Genomic DNA, 23362 nt, shown 5'->3' with positions numbered 1-23362 from the left:
TAGCCAGAATAAAAAGACTGTGTGCTTGCAGCAAATCTCCAAATCTGTCTAAAGGTTGCATTTATTTTTTGTCAGCTTGCATTAATATAATTTCAGTAATTTTCAGTAATGAATGCGTGATTAAAGGTTATCCATATAGCTAAATAGCTGTTATTACCATGTGCCATTTTAGTTACTTGGATAATTTGTCAACTCTGTATACAAACAGACAGTTTACAAATAAGAATTTTCACTCCCATAGTTAAAATCATAAATCATTATCAGTTGTTTAGGGCTTGATCTGTATGCTTATCCCCCACCTAAGGGGCCAAATTACCTTCATTCAGCATTTTAGGTTAGAAAGTAGTACTTTTCTGCCTTTACATTCATCCACTGAAATGTAAATTTAAGACTCATCAGTTCTTGCATACATGATGATTTTGTACTGCCTGCTTCTAGAACAACTGAGTTTCTCCATTGCTCAGTGTTTCTGGTGGTATAAGGTGTTAATTTATGCAGTTGTGTTTATACTCCTTTATGTAACAATCACCAAGATGACAGCAGCACAGATTAAGATAGTATCAGTTATAGAACTGGAGAGACCATCCTGGGATGTAGTAGAGTTGCTTGAAGCTGAAACGAAGATCAGGTCTTTCTAATAAATTTATCAAACAGCCTTCTAAGAGCAGCATGGTTTTGCCACCTCCTCTCTAATTGGATGGGGGTGGCTGCTTCCATGATGTTTTAGTACTTTTTTAAAAATTCCATCAAAAAATTCGATCAGCAGTTTGAACCTGTTTGTTGTTGTCCCACCCTTGTTTCTTCTTCTCTGGTCATTTAGTCTTGTTACTTTATAAAAGCCAGTTTTGCTCCCTTGTAAGACTTCAGTTGTCTTACCTAAACTTCCCAAACAGCTCTAACTTTATCTTTCATCAGCTTTTATTTTCTCTCTCAATGAATGAAAATTAACTAAACAAGTTCTGAACAGCAAAATACTGAGGGATTCTCCTGCATGCCTTGCTACAGCATTGTGTCCAGGACGTAACTTTGAAGTTAGTCCAGCTTAAGTAGGGACTAGACTGATAGATACCCAGAGGTCATTCCAACCTAAAGTGTTCTATGTTTATTCTTCCTTCAGTTTTGGAAGTGAGCTCCTTTCTCAAATGAAGATAGTTTTGAAGCAGACAGAAGAACAGACATTACGTTAGCAGAAATCCAGCCATCATCCTTGTAAACCCTCATCGTTTTCTTAATTAATTTAGGTAAATTTCAAAATTAAGTAATTTGATTTGATTTTAGCTTCTCTAAATAAGACTAAAAGTATGGCAGTACTGGTTTGGAGTTAAGGTCTAGCTAACCCAGTATCCTGTGTGGGATACATAAGGGCCAGAAAACGGACACCAGGGAAGCGTGAGAATAGTCCTGTCACAATACTTTTTTCCCTTGTACTGTCATTGCTTCCAAGTTTAAAGTTAAATAAAATATAACTAGTATTTTATTTGCATTATGTGTTTTCCTGCAAATTCTTTTCCTTGGAACATCAGAGCTTCACAGGTTTCCACTGGGAAAGGATTCTGTCTTCACTGTTACACAAGTAGCTATCTGCTGAACTGAAACTGATACTGCAGGCTAAGTAGCGCGTGTTTTGTTTCTAGACGGCTAAGTTCAATCAAAAGCTCGGTAAAATGTTTGTGGAGAGTTGGTGTATGTGAAATGAATTCAGTAAAAATTGGTATAATTGATACTCGGCCATTTCAGGAGTGATGGTCAAAAACCACAGGGAAACAGACTGTATTAGGTATGCTCTCTCCATTAAATAGCAGTCTTTGCTGCCCGCTTTGCAAGCACCTAAGCAGCATTCTGTGTGGAATGCAAAACTGCTTCTGGCTTTCTCTGCTGCTCTGTACTTAAATACCACCCTTAGCAGTGTAGCACACTGAACTTTAAACCACATTTAAATAAGAAGAAATAGAGCAATTATTATTAAGCACAATCAGTATAGAAAAAAAATGGATATAAATAGAACTGGAACAGTTAAAAAGTTGCTTTTAAAGGAAACTTAGGTCTGCTAACTCCTGCAAGTATTAAATGCAGAAGAAAGCATTTATTTTCAGACCTTTCTGAAAACCTGGCTATGAATATTTCCGTGCATCACTGGAAAGATGTACAAAAAATTCATAGCACAGCCACAAAGTTCTGCTATTGATTTTGTAAAACTTAGGGGATAACAATAATTTGTGTGAGAAAAATAATAGATAATTATTTTTCCCTGTAGGGACTTGTAGCAAGGCCTTTCCAATACAGGTAGGAATTAACTACTTGAATGGTTTTCTGGCATCTACAGCTAAGGACAACTTTGTAAAAATTTAAAAGGTCAGTCTGAAATTCATAGGGTACAAAAGAGCAGCCACTGGTAAAATATATTTGGATTTGTGGCGGTACTGTTTATTTGATTTGTTGATTTGTTTGATTACATTATCCAAGATCATTATAGGTGATCCCATTAGGTTTGTTGGAACATCAAAAGGACTTGTTGATATAGTAGCCAAGTTGATACCACAGCTGGCTAATAGAGTCTGATTAAATATTTCAGAGACGTTATTGTGTCACATGTACAGGCATTTAATTTTAAATTGGGCAACAAAAAAACTTGCACTTGGGGGTGGTCTTCTGTATATTTATTGAGCGGTTGCTATGTGTTCATGGGATTATTTAGTGTAAAATTTATTCTTAGGATTTTGGTTTGGCTTTTTTTCCCCCGATAGTCGATACTAAAGACTGCATACTGTTTTGCAGATAACCTGAAGTGTACCACTGATTTAAAATCTGCTTCTCCTTTGCTGTAGATGCAGTATTAGTTTCTCAAACTCTTTGCTTTTTGTGGAATACTTCTGAATCTTTTTTAGTCCACCTTCTACAACCAGAATAACAATTTAGAAATCAGTGAGACAGTTTCTGCCTGTAATTATACATAGTGATGTTTGTGTGGCTCCATTGCAGAAATAATTGAAAAGATTGTGTGCTGATACAACTCCTTATAAAAATCCTTTCATAGTTGTTCTATAGTAGTGTTAGATATAATTTCATGAATTGTTTTAGAAAACAGAAGAAATATTTTTGTGTAGCAGATAGCTATAGCACTTTCTAAAAAAATGAGTGACAACTGTAAGATGAATGACTTCACACAAAGAAGAGACAGACAAACACTTGTTGGATAATTAAAGGACTATATCCCTTCCTATCAAGAGCTGAGTTTTTTTGCTATGGTGTTCTTCCAAGGAGTGGTAAGACATAGGACTTGAATAGCCAAATCATGGCCCAGTATGCATTTGCACTGATGTACGTCGGTGCACAGGCTAAGAAAAAAGAATTTCCATAGGCTGCATAGTACATACGGTACTATGTGTGTACAGTGTGGTGAGCCTCTTTCTTGCACAAGATGCTTCAGAATCTATCAAAAGGCATTAATCTGAAGGGAGTCAGGCCTCACATTAGAGCATGTAATGTCTAAACCCAAGCAATTCTGCAAGTACCGCTGTGACCAGGTAGTGTGCAAAATGTGTGCATCGGGCGGGAGTTAGATGTAAGTTGCCTTTGCCCCGCTGTTGTCTCTGCTGCCAGGGCTTTTGGGCACACTCCTGACTTCTTGGAGTTCACCTGAGTCCAAGGTGCCCTTGCTGCTCCCCAGCACATGCTTTGGAAGTGAATCATTAGGTGTTCACACCCTTGGTAAATTTTCAGTTGCCCCCAAGTTGGCTGGGAGTGTTGACCTGCTGAAGGATACGAAGGCTCTCCAGAGGGATCTGGACAGGCTGGATTGATGGGCCGTAGCCAGTGGTATGAGGTTCAACAAGGCAAAGTACCGGGTGCTGCACTTAGGTCACAACAGCCCAAGCAACGAGTGGCTCGAAAGCTGCTCGGCAGAAAAGGACCAGGGGTGCTGACTGACAGCTGCTGAACGTGAGCCAGCTTGTGCCCAGGCGGCCAAGAAGGCCAACAGCATCCTGGCCTGTATCAGAAATAGCACAGCCAGCAGGGCCAGGGCAGTGATCATCTCCCTGCACGCAGCACTGGTGAGGCCGCACCTCGAATCCTGTGTTCAGTTCTGGGCTACTCACTACAAGAGAGACACTGAGGTGCTGGAGCGAGACCAGAGAAGGGCAACAAAGCTGGTGAAGGGTCTGGAGAAAAAGTCTGATGCGGAGCAGCTGAGGGAAGTGGGGGCGTTTAGCCTGGAGAAGGGTCAGGGGGGACCTTACCACTCTGTACGACTACCTGAAAGGAGGTTGTCGTGAGGTGGGGTTGTTCTCCTTTTCCAAGTAACAAGTGACAGGACAAGAGGTGATGGCCTCAAGCTGCACCAGGGGAGGTTTAGATTGGGTATTAGGAAGGATTTCTTCACTGAAAGGGTGATCAGGAATTGGAACAGGCTGCCCAGGGAAGTGGTAGAATCACTGTTTCTGGAAGTGTTCAAAAACCACGTAGATGGAGCCCTCAGTGATATGGTTTAGTGGCGGTCTTGGGGTAAAGGCTGGATCTTGAAGGTCATTTTCAACCTAGTCAATTCTATGATTCTAGTTTTTGTTTTTTTTTTTTTCATCTGTTTGATGTGGGTATACAGTCAGTTGTACTGCTGTCTCTTGTGAAGCTGGAAAACACCTAAAAGAAAAGCACGAAAAGTACTTTTTATTTACTCAAGCAGATTTGGCACAGTTGTGTGACAGCCCAAAGGCTCACTGCACAGACATGTCAGGTTGCTTCAATCAGGAATCATTTTCAGGACAAATGGGGAAAAGCTCATTTGAAAAAAAAAAAAGGAAAAAAAAAAAGGCTAAGATTAAAAAGAAAAAAAGATTAAAAAGAAAAAAAAAAAAGCAGGTTATCTAAGTTTAAACTGACAAATTCTAATAAGATTTTTCCAAGGAAACCCTTTACTTGTTTGTCTGCAAAACTAGGGCATGAGTTTGTAACCAAGAAATGGCAATTGTCATGTGCAACTATACTGGACTATTCAGAAGTTAAAGAGCATTAATTTAACTAGGGAAACGGCACGCTCTTCATACCAGAATGTATTCATATCCTTGTAGGGATAAATACACTTTAATATAGAATCATATAATCATTTAGGTTGGAAAAGACCCTAAAGATCATGAAGTTGAGATGTTAACCCAGCATTACCAAGTCCACCACTAGAGCATATCCCGAAGCACTGCATCTACACATATTTTAAATACCTCCAGGGATGGTGACTCCACCAGTTCCCTTGGTAGCCTGTTCCATATTCCGTAGCTTGAATGAGAAGATTGCATTAGGAAAAAAAAAAAAATTGGTGAATCTGTTACCCTGACTATAAAAAATATAGTATTTATTACAGTAGTTGTGAGGAGAAGCCAGACTAAAACTGGAAAAGCCAAAATATGATCAAAATTTATTGCAAACCTTCTTTAGACCTTCCTATTTAGGATTTCTTAAGGTGAATACATTAAAATGTTTCTATGGAAGCCAGAGTAGTTATATCAGGGATCATTAATAAGCCACTAGTTAATAATAACTTCTACATTTTATACAAACTTGCTGCTTAAAAAGGGCTAAGCTGGAATTCCTGAAAATGATAATTTACCCTTTGCACAGAATTGATTTTCTTTTCTTGCTGATGTGGATCAGGTGGCACAGTCTTCTACATCAGCATGTTCTTGCCAGCAATGTTCAGTATATCATTCTGGCAGCAAGAATGCCACCTGAGATATTACTTTTTTCCGTCTTTTGAAGTGGTATCTATCACATAGAATTCTGGATACTAGAAGAAGGACCGTGTAGTGTAAAGTAATACATTGCTTATTATGAATGATGCAAATTCCAGAAAGGAAGATTGCTCTCAAGTCCCACTGTGTCAGCAGAAGCTGCAGTTGTTCAGCGACTCTGAAAATCAGGCAAAAGGAATTTCAAATTAGAAAAAGTAACTTTCCAAAAAGAGCCACTATCCCTAGTCACCACCCACTAGGGCTCCATTTGAAAAGGTTATTTATATTACAGTAATATCTTCCAGTTTAGTACTTTGCCATTATTATTTGCCAGACAACACTGGCTATGTTTGTCTTCCATATTATTAACTTCAGAGGACTTGAATGCAAGCGTTTTGATTGTCTCATTCAAAGGCTAGCTTCTTCATCTATGAAATCTCACCACAGTGAGTCAATATAAAGCACAGATGGTAGATATTTGGAAACTGATGGTCATGTATAGACTTGAATTTGTCAGATTAACATTTTAGATGCCAATTAGAAATTGAAAGTTGTCCTTTTAGAAGTATTTCCATGTAAATTAGGCAAGTACACTTTTTTTAATACTATCAAACCTGATAAATGATTAACCCAAGTTCTTTTCCTGTAAAGAGAGAATAATATGAAGAAATAATTTCATTTGTTATTCTTGTTAAGAGCATAGATACTAGGAGCTATACTCACATATTCATAAGAGATCCAGCATGTCTTGGGAAAAGGGAAAATAATTCAAGATTTAAAATCCTTTTGCTCAGTAAAAAGAACATTCTCAATGTCAGAGAGAAATAAATTTATTGTTTGAAAAGTTAATTACTGTCTTTATTTATTTACACCAATGGATGCAACAGATCATTTTGTTCTCCTGTACAAATATCTTGTAAAAATGTACAGAAAAATGTTTTAATTATGACTATAATAAATCAGTTTACTGTTATCAAAAGAATGGCTATTATATCACTGAGTAACTTCAATCCTTTTTGTATTCTTGGCATGAGGACCTGTATTGAAGCATAAACAGATCATGCCTTGGAGGAAAGTGTACTCATTGCCTAATTGAATAGATCATTCATTTTATCATTTATTTGACTATAGAGTTCATTTTATAGAAAAAAAAACACCCTACCTAACCCATCCTCTAGAGTGCATGTTCATTATTTTAAAATTAAGACCTTCCATTGCTTAAGTGCTTGTACTTAGAAGCACAAACACATCTAAATTTACTCTCTTGTGTAGGCCAATTGAATTAACTTAGCTGCACATTTGGATAGTATAAAAATGCACATAATGATCAGTAGAACCAAGAGCCATACTTGTAATTTCTTTTAGAAAGCACATGTAATGTTCACTTGAGAAAGCAGTTTATAACTTTCTCTATAAAAATAAAAAATCCGACAAATAGGAGGATCAAAAAAAGTTGCAAAATGTTTTTGCTTTGGAATAGTATAATTTGTATATCAAGACTAAGGGCAGTTACTATATGTGTATTTGGAATTACTTAATTAAGAAGTGAAGATGCTTCCCTCCTGCTGAATGAATGCTGTGCAAGTCATTCACTTAAAAATATGTAAAACAATCCTTGATATGTTTTCTTATTTATCCTTAAGTCAGTTCATTTATCCTTAGATCAGTTCCTTCAGAATAGATTTACAGCTGAATTTTGATGGCACATTACTGAATCATTTCATAAGAAAATAACACTTTTCTCCCTCTTTTCAGTTCAACGGAAGAGCAGTTTCACTGGCAAACACAAGGTAATGTACTTATCTACATATATGTGCTGCATATATCCTCTCTCAGAATGATCGTATTTCCTGAAGAAGACAGAGGGGAAAACAACATTTATTTATGCAATTTGTTGGGTTGTTTTTTTTTTTTTTCATTGCTAGTGTGTGAAAACCCTACTTCAAAACTGGTGGAATCTGGCAAAAGTTTTTAGGGTTGACAAAAAGCACACTGTGTTCTCTTTGAGAACGCTCTCAAAATGTAGAGTTTTGTGAGGGGCATTGCTAAACATGTCCCTCTCACTTTTTTTTAAGATCTGGCATGAACTTTCTCATTTTGCTTTTATTAATCTAAGGCTAGCTTTCAAAGGGTGGCATACTTTTCAATACGGCCAGCCTCCTCTTAATATGTGATCTTGGTGTGTTAGCATTTTCTTCATCAGCTGTGAAGGCTTAGTCACATTTAGCTGGTTTTACCCTTTGCCTTCTTGTATACATTCTTATGTTGCTCATTTTATTACAGATGGTCAGAAGGATATAGAAGATGAGCTCACCACTGGTCTGGAGCTGGTGGACTCCTGTATTAGATCACTGCAGGAATCAGGGATACTTGATCCACAGGACTATTCAGCCAGTGAAAGTAAGTTGCTAGAAATGTGGTTTTCCACGTTTTCCAGACATATTTGTAACATTGCATGCTTTAAAACTGAATGCATGTCTTATAGTGTTTTTATTATTTCTGATGCAGGCTAAAGACAATGTAGTTGTGAGCAGGCAAATTGCCTCCTTGCCTTTGCAGGTTAATATTTGGCTTTGTTTATAGTGAAGAGACTCTCACTGCTAGTTTGTGGGGCAAAAAAAACAAACAACAAACTAAACGTGGAATATATTTTAAGGAAAATATTTGGTAATTGCAGTATTGCTGTACTATACTATAAGATCATATCACAAGACTTCATCATCTCCACTATAAAAGTAACTTGTGAAGTAGTGTAGGGCTGTGCATAATTCTGATGTCTCTTTTATAAGTACTTTGGCCAGATAGCTGGTACTCCTTAAGACTAAAATTTTCAAGTAGATACACAGACAAAAACAGTTAAGTGAGCTTTTAAAGATGTTGCAGAGAATGGCAGTGGTAGCAAGCAAGCTGAAGGTGATTTTTTTTTTCTCAAAGGTTGTCTCAGTGGTCATTTAACAGGCATTCTGTTTGCAGAATTGTGGAGGGAGTGGATAGATCCTCTGCTAGGACCAACCACTGGGGAAGTGTGTCAAGGCTAAACAACAGCAAAAGTGAATGAGAGACATGTCACCCCGTGTATTTGTAGAACAGATGTCTACAAACATGAGTCACACCGAGACAAAGTTTTCCAATAGGTTAACAGGTCTGTTACCAGATGTAGCACTCGATACTGAAAAAGCAGGTTATTTCCCTATTTTCCTTGTTTTTTCCTCAGTCTTCTGCCACGATATATACTCTCTTTTACTTCATTTGTGATACAGTTCCCGACACTACTTTGGCTTTTCAATTTTCTCTAGTATTCCTCTACATCTCATTTCATCTGGAGCACTTCTGACTTCTCTAAGCAATGAGTAGAACACACACGCTAAATGAAAAAAAAATATCGCATACTCAACAGTTCAGCTTGGCACTTAAAATTTAATTGTGTCCTTCTTTCTTATCCTAAAGTTCTGATGTTAAGCTTGTGAAATCACTGAAGGTACCTTCCACTAATACTTAGGTGTTCCTAGTTAGTTCACAGGTGTGCTGAGAACAAAGAGCTGTAAGTGGACACTGGAAGCACAGTCTGAAATGGACGAAGCTTGGTATAAAAGGAATTTTAAAACTCACTGTGAAGTGTCTTACATGCCATATTTGTATTTCATGGAGACTTTCTGTCTTAAATCCTTTAATCTCCAAATATGAAATAAGATCTATATAAACATCTCACTTTACAGGTATTCTAAAAATCATTATTTGTACTTGTGATGCATTTGAAGTAAACATTGTCACAGACTAATCCAGCAGGGTGGGGTTTTGTTTTGTTTCTTTTTTTACTTTGTATTGGACATTTTTCAGTGAACGCTTGAGGTCATGTGGTTAAAAATGAGGCAACTACCAAACTGAATAGTTTTGTGTTGTGTGCACCACCCATAAGACAAGGAAGGCGGGCAAGACCAATGATTCAGAAAGGGCAACTTTATCTGGGATTTCCTAATTTCTGAGCTCCTGACTTTACTGTTTTAGTTATGTTTACTTCTGGGTTTGACTGCATAGCTGTATTTTAAGTAACAAGGCTGACTGAGGAGAGCATTTCTGGCCTTCCATGGCAGCTCTAGTCTAGTTAAGGACGATTTTTTATAAATCATCATTAAGAAAGCCTGCCTGGAGATGTGACCACAGCTTCTTTTCTGAATGTTTTAATCTTTGTAGAGGATTAGTGTGTCTGTAGTCAGGATCTTTACAATTTGGTTTCATGCACTCTGATTTTCTCAGAATTAGTTTTAAAAAGTCGTCACATACAGGCAGCTGTTATAATACTGTAAATCCCAAACATCACTTCACATGTGCTGTTCCTTTAGTAGCAAATAAAAGCCATGAAAAAATGGCTAATGGGAGAAGTCACATGCAAGGGGCTTACACAGGAGGGGTTCTGTATTGCTAATGGAGATGCTCACTAATTATCTTTTCTGAGTGTGAATCAGCAACTAAAAAACCCAAACATATGAAGCTTTTATTTGATGGAATGCAAGCAGAGCGATCACTGGTTTTAAAGTAATTATTATCAAAGATGGGCAGATTTATAACTACTGCATGCTCTCATACAAGTTTTCTGTGGTTGCGCTGACCCTGGGACAAGGTTATACCCGTCTGAGGGAAACTCCTGCACTGTTCCCATCTCTTTCTTCTGTCCCAACCAGGTATTTCCTATCACTGCACCACTGTCTCAAAATCACACAACTACTTCAGATTCATTCCTTTTGCTACCTAGTGAGTACACCTCCTTTGTTTTGTTTTCTTCTTCCCCCCCTCCCCCCTCCCATTTCATGTAAGAACAATTGAAAAGGTAGAAAGCTTCATGGAAAGAAGGAGAGTAAACACAGATATACAACTGCCTGAGTGAATAAGGGTGATTGCTGAGGACGTTTTTCATTAAGGCTTGATAAGGTCAGAGTCTGGCCTGCAAATAATTGAGAAAGGTCTGATGCCTGAGGCCCCCTGATGTCCATCCGCTATGGCAGAGAAACTGGAGGCCTCTGAGCAATCGTTAAGGACCAACCTACCTTTTTCGGCCAGTGTTTTAAATTTGCATTTTACAGATGTGTAGTGCAAGGGCGAGATAAACGTGGAACAATAACAATGTGGTCCTGTATTTCTTTTCCCTCCTACTAGTTCCCTGTGGGTCATTAGCATGTCATATCAGAGGACTGCCATGGTACTAGATCAGAACTCTTTCTGAGATAATTAGTTGAAGCTCATGGAATCCTTACAGACTACTTCGAATCCTTACAGGCTACAGCAGTGGAGACAGGCAACAGTTACTCTCTCTGTCATGGTGTTAGCAAAATGAGGGTTAGATGGACTGCCGAGATTACTGAGCAAATCCATTGGCACTTTCTTCCTAACTTAAACCACAGGCTCAAATGTCTCCTGATCCAGAAGTCTCTAATTTTAATTTATGGTATCTATACTTAAATCTTCCATGCTATTTCCTTTGCTTTAGTCTTCACAAAATGAGCATAAGACTGGTCTTAAAAGGATTATGGGATAGATTTATGGAGGTTTTGGTGTTTAAGTTTCTAACTGAAATGGAATTTTTCCCTATTTTTAACTTGCTTGATCAGTTCGTGTAGCAACCCTCCTTCTTTTCTCTCTAAATCTATACCAAAGACTGCAGCCACAGAGTTCTTGTTGACATGGATCAGAAAGCCTCTTGGATCAACCTTCCAATTGTCTGCTATATTTAAAAATCTATATTTCACACTTCAATTTTAAAATAAGAGGTTTTTACTGGAATTGCAGTTTTTTCCACCTGCTATTGCCAGTACTCCAGGCATTTCCCCCCCCCCCCCCCCAAATTTTATGAATATATTTGTTTTTCTGTCTGTGAGCCTGTTGCCCTGGTGCTCAGGATTAATTACAGAATTCAGCACACTGATAAGGAAATAAGTACACTGTAAATTAAATAACACTGCCTTCTTGGCCGATGCCATTTCAGAGTGCACTTCACAGAGGCTAAATGTTGACAGAAATGCAGACAGTTAGGGATGTCTCAGACCTTCTGGGGAAGAAAATGCATGGCTTACCACTGAGTACTCAGTCCAACAATATATTAACTCTTTTAGTCACTTGAAACTGTTCACCCAGAGTGCAGCACGGGTAGTAATACCATTTAGATTTTTTTTCCTCTAAAGAATAACTGATGCTACAACAACAGATTATTTTATCATATGAAATTATATATAGCTGTTGTATTAGATAGATGTGGTTTTCACTTAAATAACCTGTATAATTCTGAGGCTAAAAAAAAAAAAGAAGAAAAAATGGGCTAAGCTCTTATTATTTTAATTCAGTTTTGTTTCAGCAGTTTTTTACAAGAGAAATCCTTCTTACTCAGTGTGAAAGCAGATGTCCCAGTTTGAAAGAGCACTCCTTGTTCAACCTTTATGATTTTCATCCTTTATCAGCTGCTTTATTCATAGATACTGAAAATGGATTGAAACAAAAAGGCACTATTTACACAATGAATGTGTAAAAGGATGTGTATTTGTGTGTTTTCCATCCCATAGCTCTTGCTTTGTGAAATTGCCACCTGTCAGATGGCTGACATGCTCAATGAGATGAAATTTGGCATCAGTGGACCTCACAATTTGTTGATAGATGAAGTTATTTCCATTTCATTATCTGCTTTGAGAGCCAGGGCAATCCAGCTGAGTCATTCTTTGTGCACACAAAAGAGGTGTTCTCATGGGTTCTCCTGGTAAACATACACACTAATAAAATCATGTGCTCTCTGAGTACATTGCAGGCCTGAAAAATACCTAGCAAGTGTGTGTACCCTTCTTTCATTTTAGAATTTGAGTCTCTGGAGCAGGAGTGGCAGAAGTGAGTAACACAGGTCACACCACCTTTCTTTTTGCTTCATTAATGCAGACCTAGTAGTTTTCTGACTCAACAGTCCTTAACTCCAGATAAATCGTTCAGAGCATAGGGTCTGAGGAGATTTAGATTTATTGATAAAACTTCCATCAGTATTGTAATATATTCAGGATAAATATTTATGGTTGGGCATTTTTGATGCCTCACCTTATTCCACCCATATCTTCTAATACAAGCCTTTTCAAAATTTTGGCTTCAAAACTTTGGGGTCTCAAATTTGTCTTTGCTCAATTTGTAATGCAGTGAATCTGAAAGGTGGGCACCTTTTGTTAAATGGTGGTCTTACAGTTATTTGTTGTATATTCTCACAAAGAAAGACATACAAAAGCTGTCTCAACTGTGGGTAAAATTCAGTCTTTCAAAGTAGTTGTTAAATACTTAGATTTCTGAGCAGTGTTGATAAGATGTTGTTTGCTTTATCCACCTCCCCTTTCTGGCCCTAGTCACTTTACATGTGAGCATGAAATAATTATCATGGCATTTAACACTGTAACAGCCACTGGCTTGTAGCAAACACTGAGACCTACTTCAAGGGGCACTCCTCAGCAGGAAATTAATGTCTTTACAAAATAGCTGACCATTAAAAGTTTCTGTAGATCACTAAGACATTAAGATTTGATAGTATGAAACAGGCTCTAGTGCTGATCTGAAAGCCAGCTCTTACATCTTAGCATCAGTGCTCACAGCCAGCTGTGAGCTCGCATCAGCTCCATCAGTGCTGAGCATCCTGAACTTGGACTTTATTATTTTCATCCTCTGTCAGAGGCAGAGTTCAAAGCTATTGGGAATAGCATCAGATGAAAAGATGTGGCTCAAACATTGTCATTCAAAACTCCATCACTTCTGCTCTTACTAGTGTTACCAGGATGGTAAGGGCCAGGTAAAGCAGGCACATTTCTCTGGCTGACATATCACATCCTATTAAATTCATGTCAGTATTCTTACTTCAAGAGCCTGAGTGAAGTTCTCCTTTCAGTCTTTATTCTTATGCAGGCAGGAGACCACTGCAGAAGAGTCAAACTTAGGAGTGGAGCCACAGTATGGGCTCTCACCAGGATCCGCTGCAGGCTTTGCTATCTGCTTCACCAGCCATGGTCCGGTGTGAGTTTCTCCAATACAGTGTTAGGGACTGTGAGTCAGGTGCAAATGATCTCATTCTGGTTTGGTTCGCTGCCTGTCTTCGAGTTTCTGTGTGGTTGTTTACAAGCAGGAGGTCTCATGAAGGCTGAAGGAACCATCACTGTTCAGGGAAGTAGCCCTTGCTTTCCCTGGTTCCTCCGGTGTGGCACAGGGTTCAATTGCCTCAATTCTTCTGTAGCCTTTCTGTAGATTAGTAGGGTGACTGGGGGGTTTATAGGCTTTTTAAGGAGGCAGCACTGCAAGCCACTGGCAGAAATACTGTTCAAAACGTGATAGTCCATTACATGCCCTTACTGTTGGACCTAAACTGCTCCAGGCTGCCTCTTGCAGTTTCTTCTCCTTAGGAAGGAATCTCCAGCCAGAGACTCTCACACCATATTAGTAGCTCTCCCAAGCCCTCTCCTTTCCTGTGATCTCTCACCTTTTCTTGCTGTCCCGTCTTTCCCAAAACTACCCATTACTGCTTACCATATCCTTATGTCTGTTACTTCCCTTCATGTTTCAATTCCATCTTTTCCTTTTCCAGTTCCTTTACCTTTTCTGTTCTCACAGATTGTAAAATAAAGCCTCAGTGTCTTGACCCAAACACATGAAGATTCATCCTCAGAGGATAGGGCAAAACCACCAAAACAAAGAAAAAAACAAGATCAAAACAAATTTTCTGTGTAAATGTGGCCTTGCTGTCATTACTTTTTACATGCTTACCTATCTACAAGCTTACCTAACACAGTGCTTATTGGTGTGTCGTGTTGGGAGTCCAGAGATAACTATGGCAATACTGCAACTAAGTAATTTCTAATTTCCCTCCATTTGTGTACAGCAGCCTGTAGGCTGATTAATGTGCTGTCACCTGCAACGTGTTTCTTGGAGTTCCCTTATTTCTGGTTATGTCTACATGCTGAACTGTGGGGGTTTTTATAAGAGCAAGTAGTGATAGGACAAAGAGGAATGGATTTGAACTAAAAGGGGCTAGATTTAGATTAGATATGAGGAAGAAGTTCTTCACTGTGAGGGTGGTGAGGTAATGGGTGAGGCACTAGCACAGGCTGCCCAGAGAAGCTGTGGCTGCACCATCCCTGTCAGTGTTCAAGGCCAGGTTGGACAGGGCTTTGAGCAACCTGGTCTAGTGGAAGGTGTGCCCAGCCATGGCAGGGGGTTGGAACTAGATGATCTTTTAGGTCCCTTCCAAGCCAAACCATTCTGTGATTCTATGGTGTATAAAGTCCATGCTGATATAATTTTACTACTTCATATCTCTAAGCTTGCTTGTCCTGAGATGAATCCAATTTTGGTACCTGGTTTCATTTTATGCTGTGCAATGGTCTTAAAATCCTTGCCCAAAGAAAACAACCCCTTATGATCTATAATTATTACGGTTGTACAAAATGTGTACAAAACCAATATCAAATGAACACAGGAGCAGTAATAGCAAGTAAAACATATATGGAGGAGGGAGTCAAGACCAGGAAAACAGGAACAATTAATAACAACATCAAAGGTGGAAAGGAGGTAATGATCAGCATGTATCGCTTAGCCTGTGGCAAACACAGATCCTGCACAGGCAACCAGACAGGTGTTCCCGTATCCACCACAGGAAGAAGTTACTGAAACTCATTAGAAAATGACAGTGACTTACAGTAGCATTTGTAGGAGCAGAACAAAGAAAGGCTTTTGGCATCTAAACCTACCAGGCAAAAGAACATCAGTAAATATTGTGTCTGTAGTACGGGCCAGGAAACAAATTCACCCACATCCTCAGGCAGTCTGATAAACCACTCACCCTACTTGTGCCTTAGTGGCATGCCAGCCAGCGCTCGCGCGCTGAGCACAGTCAGAAGTGCCAAGAGCTGCATCGTTCTGGGATCTGCTGATGCCAGCTTGTAAGCATAAGCAGCATGTAGATGCAGCCTTGAAAAAGAGGTAATTGGCTTGTTAGCCTGTGTAAAATGATGTATATGGAACTGAAAATTTTGGCAGGTATTGGTTTGGGGTTGATTTCTTTTGTTGTACATGCAGTTTACATAGCTCTCTCTCAATAAAGTAGGATTTTTGTGACTTCTGTGATAATGCAGAATAAGGAGTTGACCCCATTTTTTTTTTTTTTTCCATTCTGGCCTTATAAATGGAGAAATACATATTCTGAGTTCACCATGAGAGTAGAGAGTAGTGCACATTCATGGATACAGAAAAGAGAAAGCAAAAGGTTGTACTTTCTGGTTTATGGCAGGGGAGGTTTTGGCAGATGAAAAAGACTGTCATAAAATTTCAGCCTTTTTGACTTACTTCTTAATTGACTCCTGAGGCAGTGCTAAACACATTCTGAACTGGCTCACCTCAGAGACCAAACAGACATTTTCTTTTGTGGACAGAAAATATGTAAGCCTGTCAAAGGTCAGGAAAAAATGGAGTTCCCCTTTGCACGAGAAGAGGAAACCTGTTTTGTGCTAGTAGTTAAGTTCATAGAACAACATAATAGCATAATAGATCTCCTGATTCTTTCTGTATTAGATCCATATATCTCTGAATAGTTTTATACGCTTCATATAAAACTACCTTCAGAAGCTAGTAGGTGTTTTTTTAATTGCAGCTGCTATTTTTCAAGAATTTAATTTAGGTTATCAGAAGAGATCTCTCTGGTTTTTTGATTTCTGATAATGCATTCAGCTTCCATGTGAGTCATGTTTGTGTGATGTCTATAGCCATCTGATTTTACTTCCCAGAAATAAAAAGGGAACATATTAGTTTAATGCTATTGGTAGCAGTTTTTAGGATGTGCTAGGCACAGAGGGTGACTAGGAACACTTGACATTCACAGTTGGTGTTCAAAGATATAAAATAGTTCAAAAAAATTAGGATTTATTATTGTAAAATATGTTCTTTATTTCCTTTGTGGGGTTTTTTTTTTTTTTTTCTGTAGAAAAGCATACACTCCATTTTAAATATAATTATTCTCTGGAAAATGGGAGGTTGATAACAAAAACACAAATGTAAAAATAACATTTATGCCAAAATTCAGGGTTTCCTGAATTTTCTTCTGAGTTGGAGCTTGGTGTCTGTGTCGTTGCGCACAGTGCCTCCTCCTGCATGCACTTTCTTCTTGTGGTCACATTCAGAAATGTACTTTATCCCATCCTGAAACCCAGTTCAGGTGCTGTTCTCTTGTGGTTCCATAGTCTGGTCCTTTCAAAGGAGCAAACTTCTGCTACAGTGAAGTGTTCTCTGATTCTGCCACTCCAGGTATTGTGTGCCACCTGCAGAGTTCACAGAAGTAACACTGTCACCATCAGCAAAGCATGCCATTTGTGGAAATAAGTGATTTATATTCTACATATAATTCACTTTGCATCTACCTTAGGCCGCTGATGAGGGATTTGGCTTTTTTTTGGCAGGATCTTCTCATGGAGGTCTAACAAGTGCCAACAGAAATTTTACTGCCAAAAGAGCTCCAAATCATCCTTAGATATCCCTGGATGAAAGGCCAGAGGATATCCTTTTTCCTCTTTGTATCCTCCATAGTGCAGAAATGTAATTTAGTTATGATCCTACTGCCCATTTTGTTCCTTTGTTGTTTCTCTCTATTGCTCCTACAAAGTACATCATCCTAATGGCCAATGATAAATTATCTCTTTCAGAGACTATCTGATTTCGATATCTGTGGAGTTTAGCAAGCAATTTCATAGAATAAGATTAATCTTCTTCAAAATAAGTTGTTTAATATTGGGGTCATTTAAAAAATTGCAGTAGTAGGTTATCCTAGTCTTTAATCTAAATTTAGGATAGCTTTATCTGTTAAAAAAAAAAAAAAAAGAAAACAAAAAAAAAGGGAAGGCAACTTCTGTGTTCTGAGCATAAATATGTATCAGCCTATTCTTGCTCAGTGCATGTCTTTAGGTCTTGTTCTCTAGCATCTTCAGTAATTTCATTAGTAAAGGAACTCCCAGTTTTTTCCTACTGGCAAACTTTACCAACTGTTGCTTATGAAAGAAGATCTGGCTGTATTACATTTCATACACCTGGCGTAATGCTATGTGTGGTATGGTATAGAAAGCAAAACATATACTATCTGAGTAAGTAACCCTGAAGCTACCCTATTATGTCAGGATTGCTTAGGCTTTGCTATGTTATTTTGTTCCATGAGTCTTCTAGTATTTCATATTTGCAACACATTTCCAAATTTCCAGAAGACTCTTATGTAAACTCGCTGGAAATTCTATTATCTTTATAATATCCTGCCTGCAAATTTTTTGCCATAAAAGTTATCTATCCCTAAAGAAATTCTTTCATGATAAATATTTCCTTATTAAGCTCAGCTACTGAAGACCTACTTATTCTCTCTGGTTTTCTTCCTGTCCCTCACAGGTGCACAGGTGGTGAATTTTAACCACCTGGCAATATTTTATGAGTGCCGAAATTTTGCAGCACGATTTTCCCAAACACTGAGAGATTGCGTTTGCCATTCTGTAGTCCTAGTTTAATTGCACAGGGATCCCTCTTATTTGGAGGCACTTCATTAGTGTTACTCAGTAGGTTGGAAACCTGTCCTATCTGAATTAGACATTGGTGCTACCCCCACTGCCCCTGATTCTGGGATTTCAATATGACCATCAATAAAAACAAACACTTTAAGTAATCAAAAAAGACCCATTTACTCTCAGGGCGTATTTATAATTTAGAGAATTCTTGAATGAAAATGAAATTTTTCTACATTTCTGAATACATTCCACCAAATCCTATTTTTCAGTACTTAAGAATAGGTTCTGTAGCAACATGAAAGCCCTTTTCTGTACTTGTAGGTAGAACATAGCCCTCTTAATGATGGTAGAGGATGGTATTGCATATAAATTACTTCCTTTTTTTTGTAAAACAAGTTTGTTTTCAGTGTACTCATTTAAGAATTGCTGCCTCTCATCTAAAGAGATGTGTTTGTTTCCTAAAAGAGAGCTGTTTGTGATTTAGCAGATAAATTATTATCATGCATTTCTTCATTTTACGTATGCACGTTAACCCCACACATTTTTCTGAGCTTTATTTACTACTAGGGTATAGAATACCTTTGTTATATTGTAGGCTTAGCATGTTTTTCTTGTTAAATGAAGGTAGTGATATATTTAATATATGCTAGAAGATAGATCTTGAAATACTTTCCTAGTGCTGGTCCTTGATTTGAAGGGAGAATGGGGGCAATGCTTATTACCATTGTTACATTATAGCTACTTGTTATATTCTGTTTGATATCACAGAATCACAGAAAAGTTTGTGTTGGAAGGGACCTTAAAGCTCATATAGTTCCAACCCCCCTGCCATAGGCACGGACACTTTCCCCTAGACCAGGTTGCTCAAAGCCCCATCCAACCTGGCCTTGAACACTGCCAGGGATGGGGCAGCCACAACTTCTCTGGGCGACCTGTGCCAGTGCCTCACCACCCTCATAGAGTGAAGAATTTCTTCTTTGTATCTAATCTAAATCTACCTGCTTTCAGTTTAAGCCATTCCCACTTGTCCTATTTGACTAACAGTTGGCTTGAAACTCCTTCTTTCCCTAGAGAATCTGTTTGACCAGTTGTAGCTGCCAAGATTAGCAATTTTTGCCAAAATTAAGATCTGCAGATCTTAGTTTTTGCCTTGGTTTAGTATTTCCTTTTTCTTCCTGTAAATAAGAAATCTTATTTTTATGATAGCTACAAAGATCTCTCATCTAGTTCCCAGGGTTTTCACTCACAATAGTCCCCTGTCTCCAATGCTTCCAGCTGCACTTCTTGCGCTTTCCCAGAGACTGGAAACTGAGGACAAGAGGAGAGACCTCTGTACTTAAGTGGGAAGGTGGCTGTTCCTTGCCACCCTCTGAGGCACTTGCAGGGCTTTCTTTCCCCTCAGTCAAGTCCTTCACTTTCCAAAGTCATCCTAAGTAATTTCATCAAGAGGGAGTTTCTTCAAGGAATGTTTCTGATGACCACAAAATTAAGCCATACAGCAACGTAAGCAAGCAGCTTAAACCAAAGAGACAAACAAATCTTCCTTACCCTTCTAATTTGGAGGGAAAGGTTACTCCTGGTCCAAGTCGGATATGCATCTTAATTCTGTGAGCAGGACTTGGAAAACAGAATATACTGGTAAGAGGCCAGAGAATTTGCTATCACTAGGAACAGGTCCATCTTTATCATCCCCTCTTGTTTACTGTCAAATACTGTGGAAGGACACCAAGAGCTATCCCTGGTTTTGTTGTTCTTACTTATTTCAGTCTAGTTCTAGGATTCCCCAGCATCCCAAATACAGTTTAAAGCTCAGAAATTGTGTGACCACTTTACAGATGCCTGACATAATCTTTTCTTTTATTACATCTTTTTTAATCATCCATTCCTTTGCACAAGTGGGCAACAAATAAAACCCAGCTTTAGGGCCAGTTAGCAACTACTTACTATGAGTATGCACACTTAAATGACCTAGCAAAAATAATAGGTTGTGGAGTAGGAATGAATATTTCACATTGAAACTAAATGACCTCAAAGGCAGAGGAGACAATAAGTGATGACTTTTTGGTATTTGAAACTCTTAATTAGGCATATACTAACAGTTAAGAGATGGTTCCCCTTGCTGGGATGTGAGGCACCTCAACCTATTAACTGTATAAATGAATGTTTAAAGGACATTAAAGGAGTTTTGCTGGTGTTTCAGTTGTTACCCAAATGAGCAAAAGCAGGTTGAAGATGTGTGAAGTGATTAATTACACTAATTAAAACCACTTTATTTACACTTACTCTATAATTTATCATTACTACTTCTGTCAGTTGATCGAAGGTGAGTGAAGTATTGTTTATAATTGGTATGGGAGCTAATTAAATGTTCATTCGAGCATGTTTTGGTCTATTTCCTTTGTCAATTAGAAATGGCATCCCAATAAATGACTGACCAAATGGAAATGTATAACACAATAGTAGTGCTACACTTTACTACTTACTTGAAAAAGGAAATGTGTCCCAGTAAGCCAACTGACTTTAAATCTTAATGAGAGAAAAAAATCCTTCTCCTTTCACTTGCATGGTATTTTTGTTGTGAACTTCACAGCAAAAACTAAGTAACGAGCATGCAATTAGCTCATGGGGACTGACCAGGTGTACATTTCTGTAGCTTGCAGTGTAGTTATTTTAGCCAATTCAGAAGCAATTATTGCATAGATTTAGAATACTGAAGTAATCATGCCCTTATCTTGTAATAATATAGTACTGTACGTAACTTTCATTATATGATAATTATTTTATAATTGAACAACTAGCAGACAGTGTATTACTGAATACTTGTTCCACGATAAGTTCTGCTCTGTAATGTAATATATTAGTCCTGTTTCGTAAGTCAGCTTTTTTTTGTTTGTCTTGAAGATTGACAATGCTATTGCTATAGTATCATCTTGAAATGTTCCATGCTGTGAGGCTACACTTTGTGAAGTATTCCCTGAGATACTGTAGTCTGAGGATTAGTAAATGGGAGTTGCTTTTCAGATGTTTGACTGGTGGACACTAGGGATAGGCTGTCATTGATCTCTCTGCAGGGAACAATTTCTTTGGTTTCTTTTTGTGAGTTCCTCCTTTACAAGAGTCCCATATACATCTTCTGTTTAGCTTTGTGACCCAGCAATGGTGCTACAGTATATGATAGAAAAAATATAAAGTTCCCCGAGTTTGTAATGGAGTTGATCCACAGATTCCTACTACCTTAACTGGCTTTCCTGTAAGTAAAAATATCACAAATACTGATGGTACTTAAATCTTAACAGACTTCAGATACTGTGTTTGTTTTTAAATCCTCACTCATGATCTAGTAGTATTACAAATAGCAAAACTTAATAGGATGTGCTTCTTGTCCCCCATCTCTGATCAGTATAAGAAGGGTGCCTGACAGTCGCTCGGCACATTAGAAAACTGCTTAACTTCTGACACTGGTAAGCTCCTTAGAGCCCAGGTTCCTACTGAATTTCTTACATGGAATACTCTTTTGCTTATGATCGCTATGGGATACAGTTCTGCTGCTTGAGCTAGACAAGGCCCTACCCTCTGGAGGAAGGGAAGAAAACATATGATGACTTGCCAGCTCTGATTCCCAAACAAGTTCCCTGCCTTTTCAACTGCTGTTGGTTCTGATACCCATTTCTGTAATCTCTCACTGAAGCTTCAGTCAGCATGAATGACTGGAACAAGAACTGGAATTCATTGAAATGAAATTCAGCACTGTGCTGACGCACCCTGGTCTTTCTTTCTTGCTTCCTTCTGTTTTCTTAAATGTAGTCCTTTCTCTGCTTAATTTGGGCATCACTCAGCCCGGAGTTGTGGATCGTAGTGTGCAGCTGAGCATCCAGCTTCTTTTGGGATTTGCTTCCAAGCGAGTGAGGAAACAAAACCTACATGCTGCACTCTTGGAGTTTAGCAATGGAGTTTAGAATCCCTTGTTGTCAATGGAGGACTAGCTGAAAAAAAAACATGCTTTTAAAATTTGGAGCAGTGGTGCTGATGCAGTTGGCCTGCTAAACGTTTCTAACAATATAGCCACTCCTTTACCTGCATCATTTTTGCTAAACATTGATTTTCTGCTATACATTCTGTTGGTACATTTTCTCTGTCAGCACACATCATTTTAATACACTTAATATCTTAAAAACTGATTTGACTGCTACTGAAATAAGCAAGCATATTCCAATGGAGTTGAATATAGTAGCCTTAGCCATTGACAGTTTCTAAGCATACAAACATGGACTTTTTGGGCCATTCTTCCATGCATATGTTTGATTGTTTGATGAAATATAGGCATAAAGTCAGTTACAGAAGGGAATATATTTTTTAATGCCGAGGAACAGGGTATTATTTAAAAGCAAAATACACTTTTTCACACAATGGTAAACTTCTTTTAAGTATGCTGCAAAATGTAGTTTGAAAAAAGGAAATCTAAGGCACAATCTAAATAGAGAAATCTGGTAAAATACCGGTGAAATCTTTACTGTTGCATTACCACTGTTCTTCTTTTTTCTTTTTTCTTTACTTACTGGTCTGTAATATCTTGTCACTTCTTGCATAAGAAGTATAATGTTTTTGTTGCCTAATCAAGCACTGATAGAACTAGAACAGTACATGCCGGTACTGAGAAGAATTCTGCTGTTCCGAAACCGCCATATAAACTATTTTTGCCTGCAAACACTTGCTGTTGAAGAATAATTTGTGTTGTTTTTTTTTTAAATCACAATTAAAGTTTTAGGTTGTAATTCTTTTTTCTTTTATCTTTTTTTTTTTTGCTTGGGTCATTTGGGTTTGGATTTTTTTTACTCTGAATGATGGAAGAAGGAAGAGGACCTGGTGTTTGAGGAGAGCAGAAACAACAAAAGGCAAAGGATTTTATTTCCAAAGAAAATACTGCTCTTGAAAACATGAGGACAAATGTTTCAATTAAATTCATTTTTTTCTCTCTTTTTGAGCCAGCTGTGGATGCTAATAGTAACCTGGATTCTTTGTGTCACTTTGGTTTCCCGTAATCAACTGTAACTGTGTTGTCCTTGAATTAATAATAATCTCATCATTTAAGACTACTCACTTCCTTGGTTTGGT

General features: G+C 38.1%; 1 protein-coding gene across 4 annotated transcripts in view; it reads left to right on the top strand.

The window, feature by feature from the left end:
- Window positions 1-23362, top strand: part of CTNND2 (catenin delta 2) — a 645610-nt gene that overhangs the window by 336430 nt on the left and 285818 nt on the right. For all 4 annotated transcript variants that reach the window (XM_061449215.1, XM_061449216.1, XM_061449218.1 and 1 more), the window contains 2 exons: window positions 7476-7510; window positions 8004-8120. In XM_061449215.1, the coding sequence (XP_061305199.1) occupies window positions 7476-7510; window positions 8004-8120 (152 nt within the window). The remainder of the gene's footprint in view (window positions 1-7475; window positions 7511-8003; window positions 8121-23362) is intronic.

The sequence above is a fragment of the Pezoporus flaviventris genome, unplaced genomic scaffold, assembly GCF_033815535.1.
Source record: "Pezoporus flaviventris isolate CSIRO_AGI_PZ_B2104156 unplaced genomic scaffold, CSIRO_AGI_Pfla_v1 ptg000007l, whole genome shotgun sequence".
Taxonomy (NCBI): domain Eukaryota; kingdom Metazoa; phylum Chordata; class Aves; order Psittaciformes; family Psittacidae; genus Pezoporus; species Pezoporus flaviventris.
This window is presented reverse-complemented; position numbering and strand designations above follow the sequence as displayed.